We start from the raw sequence: 15,892 nt of genomic DNA on the forward strand, positions 1-15,892 counted from the left end.
CCCTCACAAGGGGCTTTCACACAATCCTCCCCTCCCCCAGAGACACACATTACCCCACAGGGGGTAAGGAGGAGGCAGGGCCATGGATCTGACCCCCCGCTGTGCCAGCCTCCCTGGAGTGTAATCCAGCTCACTGCTACCTCTGGGACAGTGCTGCACCTCTGCACTGCCCCCCATAGGGCCCAGTGCCTTGAAGGCACGATGGAGCCCTTGGTACATAAGCAATTTGACAGCAGCCACCCGCCTGAGGACAGTAAGATGCTGTATTCTAGACCATCCCTGACAGGCGTTTGTCTAACCTGCTCTTAAAAATCTCCAATGACAGAGATTTCACGGTCTCCCTAGGCAATTTATTCCAGTGCTTAACCACCCTGACAGTTAGGAAGTTTTTCCTAATGTCCAAACTAAACCACTCTTGCTCCAATTTAAGCCCATTGCTTTTTGTCCTATCCTCAGAGGTTAAGAAGAACAATTTTTCACCCTCCTCCTTGTAACCACCTTTTACGTACTTGAAAACTGTTATCATGTCCCCTCTCAGTCTTCTCTTCTCCAGACTAAATAAACCCAGTTTTTTCAATCTTCCCTCATAGGTCATGTTTTCTAGACCTTTAACCATTTTTGTTGCTCCTCTCTGGACCTTCTCCAACTTGTCCACATCTTTCCTTGGACACAAAACTCCAGTTGAAGCCTAATCAGTGTGGAGTACAGCAAAATAATTACTTCTCATGTCTTGCTTACAACACTCCTGCTAATACATCCCAGAATGTTTACTTTTTTTTTTGCAACAGTGTTACACTGTTCACTCATATTTAGCTTGTGATTCACTATGCCCCCCAGATCCCTTTCCACAGTACTCCTTCCTATGCAGTCATTTCCCATTTTGTATGTGTGCAACTGATTGTTTCTTCCTAAGTGCAGTACTTTGCATTTGTCCTTATTGAATTTCATCCTATTTACTTCAGATCATTTCTCCAGTTTGTCCAGATCATTTTGAATTTCAATCCTATCCTCAAAGCACTTGCAACCCCTCGCAGCTTGGTATTGGCTGCAAACTTGTTAAGTGTACTCTCTATGCCATTATCTAAATCACTGATGAAGATATTGAACAGAAGTGGACCCAGGACCAATCCCTGCAGGACCCCACTCGATATGCCCTTCCAGCTTGCACCCACCTTATAGTAAGCCTCATCTAGGTTGTATTTCCCTAGTTTGTTTATGAGGTCATGCAAGACAGTACCAAAAGCCTTACTAAAGTCAAGATATACCACATCTACCACTTCCCCCCTATCCACAAGGCTCATTACCCTGTCAAAGAAAATTATTAGGTTGGTTTGACATGATTTGTTCTTGACAAATCCATGCCAACATATCCACTGATTTTGGGAGCCAGGTCTGGCAGCATGATTCTCAGAAGGGCTGACCTCCTGCAGCCCCCAATGCCTTAAATAGGACCTGTGGGTGCTCAGGATATCTGAAAATCAGATTCCACCTGTTTCACATTGGGCACCCAAAATTAGGGTCCATTTCTATTCCAAATGATTTGCCCAAGGAAACACCAGTCCCAGTGGCAGAGCCAGGAATAGAAAGCAGGTCTTCTACCATCCAGCCCTGTGCTCAGCTTGTTGAGGTACCGCTACTCTTCAGCACTTGTGTTTAGACACACACACATCCCCATCACATCTGGGTGCTGCCAGGAGGAAGCGGAGATGGATGGATGCAGAGAGTGGTGAAGAGCTTTTGTCTTATGAAAGAGACTGACAGGATAGGAACTACTGACTGAGGCCATATCTACATCAGAGAGCTTACAGCTGTACCCCTGCAGCTGCGCCACTGTAAGATTGCTCGTGTAGCTGTTCTATGCTGGCAGGAGACAGCTCTCCTGTTGACATAATAAAATCACCTCCATGAGTGGTGGTAGCAGCTCTCCTGTCACCATAGCACTGTTCACAACGGTGCTTCTGCCAGTGTAACTTATGTCACCTGGGGTGTGGTTTTTTCACAACCCCAGAGCAACACAAGTTACACCGACAAAAGCGGGAGCGTAGACATGGCCTGAGTGGCTCAGGCCACTGCAAGGGGCAAAAAAGAGGTCACAAGATCAGGGCAGGGAATGAAGGGGGGAAGTGGAGGGGGAGGGGTGACTCCACACACTATGAGGCAGAGGCAGTTTAAGTACAATCTATATTATCTATATATTTTTATTTGTCATTGTATTTGCTTGTTTCTGCAGAGTATTATAACATCACAAAGACCAAAATAGAGAGCGGCTTGTTGCTGAGCTCACATCAGTTATACACGATAAGTACAAAACTAGGTGACTCTGTCTTATTTATCATACATTTTCCCCCCCAGCCATTTATATACAAAGAACTACTCTATATGGAAAAATAATAAACAAATCCCATGGGTATGTTACATGGTAAAAAAGGGAAGGGGAGAGAGAGCAGGAGAGGGAGAGGGCAGCATTGAGGGCCTACTGATGGGGCTGTCCTGGGTGCTAGGGTTCTGGGCTACCATTAGCTGGATACATGTGATCACTGGGCCAATTAGCCTAGACCTCCAGCACTGAGTTTTATTGAATATTGTTTCTTATTAGCCAGCCAGTCATTGTCACGTTCCGTCACTTGCCCATCTTGAAGGAGAGCAGCAAGCTTTGCAGAGAGGTTTTCGTATAGTGCTAAAAACAGATATATGGCAGCTGGCTGTGAGGTGGCTCAATTGCCTACCAAATTCCTCGTTTTTTTCCAAAGGCGGCTAGTCCCAAAAGTGTTATACTTTAAACCACTAAGCACAGGAAGCTTCAAGAATATCCAGATCCTAAACACAGCATATGCAGCATCCGCTTTAAAATAAAACGAAATAAAAAACCACCTGTCCCCAAAGCTGGAACATCTCAGGGTCAAGGGCACCTCCCCAGGCCACTCCAAACTTCAGCCACCTCCTTCCACCCAAGGGATGGGCATCAGGAGACTCACCACAAATAAATTAAAGTGGGATGGGGGGTTGGGGACATGTGGCAGCTGGAAAAAGAGGGACCGGACAGCCCCGCAGAAACAGAGGCGGGGATGTGTGCGCCCAAAAAAGAGTTAATATAAAATAAGTAAGGAGAGAGATGAGGGGTGGCTGTGAAGTGAAGGTCGTTGGAAAGAAGGCCTGTGTGAACTTCAGCCCTGCATGACAGTAGGATTGCAGGTGGAGAAAGGCCTGAAAATTAGTGCGTGTTTTGTTTCAGTTTAGCAATGACTGATTTTTTTTTTAAAAAAAAAGCAGCACACTATATTGCATGGGACTAAAGTTGAGGGGAACCTAGCAGTTACAGAAGCCCATTTGCTTTTAGACCTCCTGTTCCCATCTCCCACCCCCTCAGAGAACCCACCCACCCCACATTGTCCCCAGGCCCTTTGGCAGCTTTGTGGTAGGGGAGCGGAAGGTGTTGCACTGAACAGACCCACCTCTCCTCTAGCATATTCTCAATAGCAAAAAGGGGAGCGCAAACCACCCCTGCATTGACATCCCAAGGAGAAACAGGCTCACCTCCAGCCCGCATCCATTCTCCCCCAACCAGAAAGGCCTCTGAATTGGTTGTTTCCGAGGGTGCTGCTGCTGGGGTCTTTGCGTGTGAAAATTAAGGCACAGACGAGAAAGGGAAGCCACATGCAAAAGAAGTCAAGCCCTAGTTCCTCCCATCAGGCCTCTCCAGCTGAGGGGCTAGACACACGATAACAGAGCGGGTGCTTGCTGACCCCAACTAGCCAAGGGGCCTCAAGCCATAATAGCAGCTTAGAACTGGTCCTAGCGATAGCGGAAGGAATGAACAGAGGCCCAGCTGGGAGAAAAGCAGCAGCTTAATGTTAACCTCCTGGTTTCAGTTCCCTTTCGGTGGGCTGTTTTAATGCAGGCACATGTAACCACAGCAGAAGGGAAGTCCAATAAGATGCATTTCTTGGTGCCTGGCAAGATTTTTGGCTCTTCCGGGGGACTTTTTCTCCTCACTCTTGCTGGACCTTTAAGGCCAGAGTCACAGCCCACTGAAGTTAATGGAAAGAATCTCATTGACTTCAATGGCCTTTGGCTCAAGCCTTTACTGCATCAGTTACGACAAGGATTATAGCGTGTGCAGTAGCAGCTCCACCCTGAGGGATCATGGGAAACCCAGATGCATGACAGACTGGCCGCAGTGTGTAAACAACTCCAACCAGTCCAGTTAAGCCCTGAACAACAAAGAGGAAGATGAGGAGGGAGTATTTAACATCCCATCCTAGCAGCAACATGCCTTCAATTCACAAGGCAAATCAATGGACAAGATTGGCAGAAGGCTATCTGTAAGAAGAGTGGGGAAGGTGCATGTTCTGGAATTTAACTGGAAGATACAGCTCTGGAAAGAAGAGATGGGGTATCTAAGAGAGAGACTGTTCAGAGTTAAAATATCCCCACTGCACAGAAATCCAAGAGGAGGAAATGAAGGGCCAGAATTCTGCAAATGAATATATTATATTAACTTCTAACCACAAATATTTAACTTCAGTTACTGAGTATGGCTGGTGCTAAGACTCACTAGGAGGGACAGCCAGACACGCCAAGGAGGAATCCTGCTTCTATAATGCAGGAGAGAGAGACGGAAAGCCTGACCATCCATGCGATCGTAGAACCCCTCACCCATAAAAGGAAAAAATGGCTCAAATCAGCCCACCCTGCAGGACTTACTCCCCCCACACCTCTAAAGTACAATATTGCATAATCAGGTGCACTGGGGGATGGGAGGGGGTTCCCTTCTGAGGCCTCCAACAGTGGCCATAGAGAACAGAGAAGCAGATAGGACTGATGGTCTGATACGGTCATCAGGAATTCGTACAGGTGTCTCTCTATCATGCTGCCCAAAGGGTACAGAGAAATTAATATTGAGGAGCTGGTAGAGAGGGGAACAATGGGGGCAGGTTGTGTCCTCATCAACCACTACGGAAAAATGGAGCACAAAGTAATGTCGTTGTTCAGCTAGAAAGAAGCTTTTTTGGCCACTTCTTATTCCAGACAATCATGTTCCACAAAGCTTGCCCAGTGGTGGGAGGATATGACCTCACTTCCTGGAGTTTTTCCTACACCCCTCCCTCACTCCACAAAAAAGAAAACGAAAACAGGGTCCACTCTTTCATAGGGCTCTGCTCCCCCTTCGCCACGTGTGTTTGGTGCTTTTTAAACACTTATTTGTGAAGGGGAAAAAACCTAGTCCAGTTGATCTTTGCTTTAGAAAATGGTTTGTGAGGATGAAATCCCAGCCAACACCCCTCCTCACCCCCAGTCATGACACTCACACCCACAAAAGCTACTGAGAAGTGGGGAAGTGCCCCATTCTGCACTGAGCACCATTCAGGAAGTGACATGACCTCTGATTCTGGTTCAATAAATAGAAGGAAGGTTCCAGGCTGCGCTGGGGTGGTTACAGCCATTGGCCTCAGGGAGGAACTCCGGGGAGGGGGCCTCTCTTAGAACTCGTCGTCAGAGCTCAGCAGGAGGGTCTTCTCATTGTCCCGGGCACCCGAGCAGCTGTGGGAGCGCGAGATGATGTGGCTGCCGTTACGCCAGGGAGGGCCATGCTCCAGAGTTGACTGCTGGGTGTACTGCTGGTAGGCGGGGGAGAAGTTGTGGATGGCGTCTTGGACAATGTCATGAGGGTTCATGGTCTCCTTGAGGCTGCTGGAGATGCTCTTCATGGGGGCGCAGCGACCTGCCGAGTAAGATGGGAGAGTGCAGTGAGAAAAACAAAGCCTTAAACATCAGAGAAGGGAATTTTCACACAGTGACCCACAGCCCCAGACACCCTAGCACCTTTTGCACAGGCTGTCTTCAAGTGGCTTCAAAAGAAGTGCCGTAAAAATGGTACAAGCTTTCAGGGGCATGCCCCCAGCATTTGGAAGAGGATTGGTCACAACTGGCCAAGCAATTCCACTTCAAAACAGCAGACTGGAGACATGCAGTAGGAATGGGCTACATACAAATTGCTGACAATCCTACCTTGCATCCTCACCCTGGCTGGTATGGGGGGTGTGATTGCAAGGCACAGATTGAGAAGCGTTTCTGTAAGGGACTTGGAGACGGCACAAAAGAGCAAGAGGAAGGTTCTAGGAATTCGGGGGAGATATGGGGCTTGCATTTATTAGGAAGGACAGTGGCTGCAGACAGGACTGAGGGTTCACCGCTGTGATGGGAGGCAGAAAATGTTTACAAGGAGAAGGGAGATGGGAAGGCAGGGAGGGAGAAAGCAACAGAGAAGGGCCCTCTGCATGGAGCTAGGGATGTGTGTGTGTCAGACAGCAGCAGTGAGGGAAGCTGCAGCTGGGCCAACTCCATCTGGGAGTCAGTCAGGCCTGAGCTATGTGGGGAAATTACAGGGTGCAAGACAGATAGGTACACAGTGAAGGTGGTTGCCTCCTATCTTGGAATGCTACTAATCCCATTCCTCTCTGAACTGCCAGGGGCGTCAGCACCCACATGAGCTTCTGAATTTGCTCCCTGCCTCAAAGGATGAACTCCCCAAACCACCAAGGCATGATGCTTATTTTTGGCGTTAAAAGGGGGACAGTGTCTCATACGTGAGGCTGATTGCTTCAATATACACAGCCCCATTCCCTCCCTTAGACCTGTGTACAGAGCACGTGGCATTCTTCACAGGGCCCGTGGTTTTAGCTAGACCTAAAACAATTAAGTGTTTCAACGTGACTGATAAGACTCTCAACCTGCTAGCCCCACCAAAGGCACTCCAGGCTATGAAGTTACGCCACTGCCCTGTTAGGCGACCTATGATACAGGCAGGGCTGTTTCTACCCATACGCAAAGTACGCAGCTGCGTAGGGCACCAGGAAATTTGGGGCACCACATTTCCTGGTGCCCTACACAGCTGCGTGCTGCTCCAACCACTGATCCTCTTCTTCCCCATGGCCCCCAGCCCTGCCTCTTCCCACCCCTGCTCTGCCCCAGCCCCACCCCCACTCCACCCCTTCCCCAAAGCCCCTGCCCCTGCCTCACCTCTTCCTGCCCCTGCTCTGCCCCCACTCCAGCCCTTCCCCTGAGGACTGCAGCAGGGGTCAGGCGCCCTGCACTCACCGGGCAGCAGTAAGTGGAGGAGCGACCCAGCCCCTGCCCCTTCTGTGCCGCTGGCTCCCAGCTGCGTCTCCGATGAGTGCTGGGGCGGGGGGGGAGTTTCCCCTGTCCCACAAGCCTGGGAGCCGGGGGAGCAGAGTTGAGCAGGCTGGGGCTGGGTCACTCCATTCCCACTGCCCCGTGAGTGCAGGGTCAGGCCTGCCCTGAAATCACCAGGCGGCAGGAAGTGGGGAGACCTGGCCCCAATCTGCTATGCTATGCTGGCTCGTACTGCGGGGTGGTTTCCTCCCTGCCCCCCAAGCCTGCTTCTGCCCCCCTGCAGAGGCCTGGGTCCCCACACAGTCCCCCCACGGAGGGGCTGCTTAGGGCACCAAAATGGCTAGGGACGGCCCTGGATACAGGAACTCTCAAGAAGCTGCATTGAGGAAGGCAAGTTCCACACACGGGATGGCAGCAGGAATCTGCCAGCTAGTGCTTCGTAGGGAAGGGTTAGCATATTGGTGGAGAGAGGTGGGAAACCAGTCTGAGCAGTATCCCAGATAAGAGTGACTGAAGAATACACAGAGAGCACGGCACCTACCGTATGGCCCATACGATGGAACGGCTGCATCAGAAACCAGTAGCCAAAGCAAGGGAGAGAAAGAGAGAAAGGAAAAAGAGAGAGAGAGATAGAAAGATGGGAAACAACAGGCTGAACAAGCAAGTTATTCTCAGACCCGCCACCAAAACATCCCCACAGTGCTGGGTAGGAATTTAACCATTCATTTAACACATGCAGGCTCTATGGCTGCGGAAGGGCAGAACCCTTCTAATTTCCCCCCCAAGCCCCCCTATTGTTGGAGTGACCTGTCCTACCAGAGCCTCTAGGCTTGCTGGGATGGAGTGGTCACGCCATGACCTTCGCATGCCATCTGTGCATGATGCGGATCCCATCTCTAAAGGGAAGGAAGCCACACCCCTTTATTTAGGGAAGGAGGGAAAAAACACCATGACAGACTGGTACAGCCAGTGGGCACAAGAACGTCCTCTCTTTACTGGCCAGCTTCCAAGTCCCTCTGCTGATGCCCTTCCTCTTCCCAAGAGCTGGGTCTCTGACCCCTCTGTCCTCAGAATGTCTCTGCAGGAAGATCCCCCCCTCATGCCAACGGCACACACTTCCATCTCCCTCAGTCTGAGGGAAACAGGAGACTTCCTCAGACCTCTCCCCCGACTCCCTTGTGTCTGCTGCCCAACCTGACCATGTGGTGTTCCCGCACAGGAACACAGGAAAGAGGCCACTATGCCATCCTCTGACAGGAGACTAATTCTTACAGCCCTGAAGTCTGCAGCGAGCAGTCCTGGGTGGAGTACTGGGGAATTGAAAAGGAAACACTGAAGATCAAATTATGTTCTGCCCTGTAGGGCCCTTGCACACCGTGTCTGTGCAAATGTAACTGGGGGAGAGAATACTTTCCTGAGTATCCAGAGCCTAGGACCCAAAAAAACAGCTAGGGTATTGATTGCCGCCCCCTCCTTGACACCAAAGTGTATGCACGCCCTCCCAGGGAGGCTGGCTCCTATACCTTGTGCGTCAAGACGCTTGTCTGCATAGACCTTGTAGGTGAAGGCATGGCGCAGGGCGAGGGCTGCGAAGAACATCTCCACGCAGATGATGAAGTCCTGGTAGCCGGCAGCCACAGTACCTTCGCCCACAGACACATTGGCTGAGTGGATCTTGGGAATGGCACCACACTTCTCAAGAATAGCCAGCAGCATCCCTGAGCAGGGCAACAGATTAAAAAAAAAGTGAGGAAAAAAAAAAAAAAAGCTGACCTCACAACTCCCCACAGAATAAGCATCGCCAGTTGTCTGTGCACATGTCCAGGCAAACTTGTTCAACAAAATGACTGCTACAGGAAGTTAGCTGGATGCTCCCATTTATCCTGTTTTGTAGTACAAGAGAAAAGCAGCACCTTGTGAAATTAAATAGCAACAAACCTGAGCACAGATAGCACTTAAATAGATACATTTTTCTAATGACAACGTATAAATGAATCGCACAAGCACTGCGCAAGTACATGAATTGAGTTTTCTGCTTTCTCTGTAGCACGTGACAACGTTGCTAATGCCATAGCAATATAGTAGACTACACAGACTATTAGTTTGTTCTAATGGAGTATCTCCTTGTTTCTATGTATCTTGCCCTGATCCACTGGGGGTTCTGAAACTACATGACATGTGTTTCAGTTTGTGTGTCATTTAGCAAAAAGGTATAGGAGCTTGTGACTGAAGATTGTTGATAATCTTTAAAGGAGACCCATGATTTCAGGTTTTGTCACAATACAATTGCAATATGCAGATGAACTCATGCCAGCTGCATCTTGCCATTGGCAGAGCTGCCCAAGGCCACCATGAAACAAGCAGCTGGTTTGTGAGACAGGTGTGTGTCAAAGACAGTGGGGGAGGTACAAAGATGACAAAGGGGGAGAGAGTTTCTCCTGGGACGATCAACAACATACTAAAGGATCACAATAGAGACTCGGTGGCTACTCAACAATTGTTTCATCAGCTTTTACTTCCCCGGGGGCCTCTCTAATGAGATCTGCAGGGTAGGGAGAGGAGGTGCCTCACCTTGCCAGAAGGACAGGAAGATGACGGACTTGACCATGAAGAACTTGAGAACAGGGCTGTAGGGGCTGAGCAGCTCGCGTGTGGCAAAGTAGAAGAGGAAGAGGGCGTAGAGTGCCAGGCTGACTGAAATATTGTAGATGATCGTCACATAGAGGTAGCCGCGGGTGACACTGAAATGAGAGGAAACACAAACCCTCTGCAGTTCACAAATATCCTCCATCCCTCGCCTCTTTGAGACAAGGGTACAACCTTCCTCTCCCATCTGGCACCCCCACCCAACTCCCTTCCCTGAGGTAACATGAAACTCATCTGCTCCACTCTTAAATGCCTCTTTTCCCCTCCACGCTGCTCTCCCTCATCTCATGCACAGCCCAAGAACCCCCTTTCTCCACACATCCCCTCGCCCCACCATGACCCTGTGCAGTCACTCAGGCCCCAAGGCAGCCAGACTCTTTCCTTCACAAACTCATGGAACATCAGGCATATGACAGGCTTGCTTGCTGAAGAAATCCCACGACGATAAACAGTTTGCTTACTCGAAGTCACCATCCCGGTACTTGCCAAAGGCCTGGAGGATGACGGTGCTGATTGCCATAAGGGGCTTCACCACACAGAACTGCAGGGTGGCCTAAGGGAAAGAGGAATGAGATGGAGAAGGAGAGAGAACAAAGTGCCACATACATACACACAGGCTTTGATCCAGAGGCAACCAATACCATACATCAGTCACCATCAGAGCCGTTCAACAGCATAGTGTGGTTCCAGTCCTAACAATTACACTGGTCCCACTGGTCCTTAACTGCAGTTCTCCAGGAGCAGAAGGTGAGAAAGAGTGAGATTGTGTGCATCCATCTGGCTGCCCTTCCTCCTCCACAACAGGTGAAGCCCACCCCCAGGCTGGAGGTGGCAAGAGACTGCTCACTGACGGAGTCAGTTCAGAGGCTGGGTTGCACCAGAGGTAGGGAGACCACCCATCCTGCATTTTAAGTGAAGGTCCTTAACTGGGGCCTAACGTTCCATGACCAAGTCCAATGAGGAGCTACTGAGAAACGTCTGATCAGATAAAAATGCACGTTTCCACGTGATAACCACACATGATCCTACCCTGGGACATGGTACACACACGATTCTGTATAATGAACAAAATGTGTCCTGGGATATAGGCAGGGAGGGGAAGAAAGGACTCTGGTCCATATTTTTCATCACCATATTCTCTGTCTGCTTGTGATGCAGGTGGTCACCTTAGATGGGAGAAAAGAGGAAGCAACTCCAGACTCTTCTTAGAAAGGGATATCTCAGCAAATGAAACTGAGTAAGGTGGTTTCAGATACCACAGTGACGAGGGCTGTCTAAATGCCTAGCTAGGTTAGATTCGTTCGGCTTTCACTCGCACGAGCTTAGAGTCAATCTGGAAGGGAGAATCGCCCTGGAGGCTCTCTAGGACTTGAGAGCAGTTCTGTCTGCTCCATCAGGTGTCCCAGGACTGAGCATGGCCTCTGAACCTCCACCCCCTCATAATTCCCTCCCACCCCAAACCTCACAGTAAGAAACATTTAACTTTGGTGAGAGAGACGAAGCTGAACTTCAAACCGGTCAGAGGTGGGGGGAAAGGGGAAGACCCTAAAATTTTCACTGGAGTCTCCCTAAAATAGACCAGGTAAGAGTTTTGCAAGGTGCTGAGGTGGGTAGAAGGAAGGCAAAACCAAAAGGAAGGTTGCTGTTGGTAAGACACAATTTGCTAGTGGTCATAAGACTTCAAGGAGATAAAAAACCCAACACAAGCCAGTGGGTGAGTCATCAAGATGAGAACTGAAAAAGGTCAAGCTAATTGGTATACAACAAATCTGTGCTTCCTCTCCCTCCAGTCCAGGGATTGTTTAACTATTTCCCTGCAATCCAAACCACACACTTTGTTTTTAGGCACTTCCTGGGGAAGAAAGCATTAAGACATATGGGAAATGCACTAAGGATGCATGACCCAGACATCATGAAGGTCACTGGGCACAAGTCGGGAAAGAACCTCTGCATAATACCCTACTGTGAAGATAAGTGTCTGCCCAGGCTTTTAGACCACACCCACCGCTGTGGCCTCTGAGGGTATCTACAATGCAACACAAAATCCACAGCACCAAGTCTCAGAGGCCAAGTCAACTGATTTAGACTAACGGGACTCAGGCTGCGGGGCTAAAAATTGCAGTGTAGACATTTGGGCTCAGGCTGGAGCCCGGGCTCTGAAACTCCACAAGGGGGGTGGGTCTCAGAGCCTGGGCTCCAACCCAAATGACTACACTGCAGTTTTTAGCCCCACAGCCTGAGTAAGCTGCATCTGTGCCACAGGTCTTTTATTGCAGTGTAGATGTACCCTGAGTGCTCAAGATACACATGGCTGATACAGACGGATACAGCAGACGCCTGTCTGAGAACAGCCCAGTACAAGAGAGGGGAGGGGAAGGATAGTTGCGCGGTGAAGAGGCCTTCAGCACTAACAAGGCTGACGAGAACCGACAGGGCGACACCACTATCAGACAGGCTCAGAGTGGAGCTGAGAACAGCCAAGGTGTTCCTTTTAACAGGGTTTCCCCTCAGTGGGTCATCAAGGAGATAAACTTGGCAGTCAGGTGGCCCTGGAAGTTTTCCTGCTCCAACAGTGTTGGAATCCCAAGGAGGTCCCAGAGGCTGGGCTTGGTGCCACATATTGCCCATTGAGCTGCTGTCAGCCCAACTTCCATGGAGTGAGAGGGAAGTGCTTCACATCCCTCTGGCAGGCTAGAAAGCGGTGCCACCAGTTTGCAAAGGGCAGTCTCATCTGGAAGAACTGCTACCACGTTGCGGGGAAGTGAGGGAGCCTAGAAAAATATCCATCCAAGACAGAACTGTCAAACCCTCGGCCCGCTTGATCCATTTGTGAAACCTGCGCAACATACTCAGAGTTCGCAAAATTTCAGCTTTCATTAAACAAACCAAAAAGTTGCTATTCCTCATGGTTGAGAAGAAAACCTTCCAGACATGAGCTGAGTGTTACTCACGTAGTGATGTCGGCCTAAGTCTGCAGACGGACTGAAACAATGGCGCTAAGAGGAGTGAACTACCCTATGCCCTATCACTGAGGTGTTACTCGAAAGCCAGTTGAGGACACTTTAAATGTCATTGATCACAGTTTTAATGGGGGAAATGGAGAATGGGGTGGGAGTGAAGCCCAGGTGAGGAAGGACTTAGGAGTTCCTTAGGGAAGGAAAAAACAGAGGGAAGAATGGAAATACATAAAGGCAGGAAAGAGCAAGAGGAACAAATAAAGGAGGATAAGGAAGGAAGAAAATAGCCATAGCCCTAAAGGTCACTAAGCTTCCCAGGGGGTAATGCTGAATGCAATAATCACGCTCTTTTCACTCTTGATCTTAATGCAAACTTTTCTTTGAGATTAGCTGGAGCTCTGGTGTGGAGTAAGGGTAGCAAATGAGCCTAAATTCATAGTGAGACCCGAAGACTATAATTAAAAATGGAATTCAGCCCTTTTTCAGAGAATGAAAGCAATGCCCCAATCTAACCAACCTGTTTCAGTCACTATCTACAGAGAGATCCTGCATGTCACTTTCAGCAGCTTAGCAAATCTCTACCTTTACTGCTACATTGTGACAGCCAGCAGTGACAGCCTCCTGGACCCCATAACCAAACGCATGATGGATTTGTCGTCATTTAGATTTCTCTCTCTTCCTGACATAACCACTTCATCATGCACCCCCCCACAACCCCAGAGTGAGCAATATGCTGGAGAAGTTCCTCCTGCAAAGTGTTGTGTCACGATGATCAGACTCCAGACTCCCACTCCTAACCACACTGACAAAGCTGGGAACTCAAGAGACACTTACACAACTACTGGGGGTGTCTGGGACCCAAGAAGGCACCAAGTTCTCATAGGGGATCTGGGACCTGCCCATCCCAGGAGGGGAAGAGGAAACAAACATCAGCTCCCAGGAATTCCTGGGGCTTGGAGTAGATCCTGTAGAGAAGACATGTCATTTCCCTTGCTAAGAGCCTTTCTAGTTTTTGGGTGGGCAGAGTAACATGGTATATCTGCTTCAGCGCTATTACAACACGATAACAGATTTATTTTCTCCCAGCCTTTCTCAGCTTGATCTCATAAACCCATTGAACAGAGGTCGGCCCAAAGGAACCCTCATCTCAGAAACTCCACGGGCCAGACATTACTGCCTCCTCTCCCGCTTCTTGCGCACAGCCCAGCTTTCCTCAGCCAGTACCTGTTTGCAGAACCTCAGGAATCCGATGGAATACGTCTTCCCCCACAGGCAGCAAGTCCCATACATGCAACTGGACCTGAAAATGCAACACAGCAGGACAGCCAGAGAAAGAGGAATCAGAGGGCAGAGCTCAGGATATGGCAAGCAGTGAGATGCAGGCCCTTGCCTGCCCATTGTCTTCTGATGAAAATGTAAGAGTCTTCCTTTCACCAGGCCAAATTAGTCATTGCCATAGCGACAACAGCCTTAATCTCCTTCAGAGATGCAGACTGAACAGAGATGTGGTTTTGCACTCCTATCTCTGCCCCCCAAAACCGATTTTTGGCAAGGAAGTCGTTGGCTAGCATGGTACGGCACGAGAAAAGGAGAGCAAGCAGCCACAACCAGCATGGGCTAGAGAAAGGAAACACATACTGGGGGAAGGGGAGAAGAAACTACGGGGGAGCCAGATGAACATGAAAGCTCTACATAGGCTCGGTTCACACGTGATGATCTGAATGACAAGCACCCACTTGCACTGGATGAGGCAAGTCCATTTGAGGCTTCTGTGTAATGAGCTAGGTGGTATCATCCAGTTCCAGGGTACACTTGTTGCACCACACAGTTTCCAGTGGCAGGGGTTAAAACAAACCCTGTGACACACAAGCCCCTGGGGAAGGATGGGTTAGAGTGCTGTAAAGAGACTTGGAGTACTCACTCGATAGATTTCCCTCTGATCTCAGACATGATGGAGCTCTCCCCCCCAAGGTACTCATAGCAGAGGCTGAGGAAGTTGTAGATTACGAAGGCTGCAAAGACAGATTAACCAGATCAAAATCTGACACCCACTGAATGGGGACAAGCAGCTGGGGTGCAGGGGAGAAGCAAAGCCAGCAGCAATGACATTCTGTTTTTACAGGGTGCACTCCTCCTCCTGCTTCAGCAGTTACACAACAATCTGCGTCAAAACCCAGCATGGGCACCCAGGCTAATGCCCCTACTCGTCCCCAGAAAGTGCCATGGGACCTTTAGCCACCATCCCTCTGGTCAAGACCTCTGTTTTATATCTCCTCCAAGACCGGGATAGCTCAGTGGTTTGAGCACTGGGCTGCTAAACCCAAGGTTGTGAGTTCAATCCTTGAGGGGCCATTTAGGGATCTGGGGCAAAAATTGGGGATTGGTCCTGCTTTGAGCAGGGGGTTGGACTAGATGATCTCCTGAGGTCCCTTCCAACCCTCATATTCTATGAGATGCCATTCCCAGACTTGCAGCGCTCCCTCGCACTATTCTGGGGCATGAGCCTAGTACTCACTCACATGGAAAAGCATCCCTAATGAATCATCCATCTCACTTCTTTCCGCACCCTCCATTCACCTGGCTCTCAGGCACCCCTGCCCAGCCTGACTTCTCCACTGCTGCTAGAGCTGGGTGCCCGGCCAGCAGCCGCCAGTCTCTCTGCTCTGCCGTCAGAGCTGGGCGGCCAGAGAGCAGCAGCTGCTACGGGGTGGCTACAGAGGGGTAAGTCAAATTTTGGGGGTGGCTATAGCCCCCCACATTCCCCCTCAGCACCGCCCCATAAATGACTGGTAGGGACTTTCATTTATCATAGATAATGTAATAAATAAATACATGACAACCATTTAGCAATGCACATGGTTAGCCTACGTTAACCTGTTCTCATTCCCTTATTCTAGTCCTCCCACCTCTCTCCTACTATTACAGCCACTCTTGTATCCTGATTTAAATTAGACTGTGAGCTCCCTGGGGCAGGGTCTGTCCTACTCTATGTTTGTACAGCACCTAGCACAATGGGGCCCAAATCCTGACTGTATTACGGTAACATCAACTTGCCCTGAACAAATAATAAACTCAGGAGAGAGACACTGTACCCAAGGAATTTCAAGACAAGAACAAAACAAAATCAAATGCATAAAGCCAAGAATCTGACCTCA

At 49.6% G+C, this 15,892-nt stretch overlaps 1 protein-coding gene across 4 annotated transcripts in view; it reads right to left on the minus strand.

The window, feature by feature from the left end:
* Positions 1 to 2,167: 2,167 nt before the first annotated feature.
* The window catches only part of TMEM184B (transmembrane protein 184B), a 41,018-nt gene continuing 27,293 nt past the window's right edge, over positions 2,168 to 15,892 (minus strand). For 3 of the 4 annotated variants that reach the window (XM_048833960.2, XM_048833969.2, XM_048833974.2), the window contains 7 exons: positions 14,659 to 14,749; positions 13,962 to 14,037; positions 10,242 to 10,333; positions 9,706 to 9,875; positions 8,658 to 8,852; positions 7,676 to 7,699; positions 2,168 to 5,722 (listed from right to left, as the gene is read on the minus strand). In XM_048833960.2, the coding sequence (XP_048689917.1) occupies positions 5,481 to 5,722; positions 7,676 to 7,699; positions 8,658 to 8,852; positions 9,706 to 9,875; positions 10,242 to 10,333; positions 13,962 to 14,037; positions 14,659 to 14,749 (890 nt within the window). In that variant the 3' untranslated portion in view covers positions 2,168 to 5,480. The remainder of the gene's footprint in view (positions 5,723 to 7,675; positions 7,700 to 8,657; positions 8,853 to 9,705; positions 9,876 to 10,241; positions 10,334 to 13,961; positions 14,038 to 14,658; positions 14,750 to 15,892) is intronic. The other variant, XM_048833978.2, reaches the window with a different exon arrangement.

Source organism: Caretta caretta, chromosome 1 (assembly GCF_965140235.1).
Source record: "Caretta caretta isolate rCarCar2 chromosome 1, rCarCar1.hap1, whole genome shotgun sequence".
Lineage (NCBI taxonomy): Eukaryota > Metazoa > Chordata > Testudines > Cheloniidae > Caretta > Caretta caretta.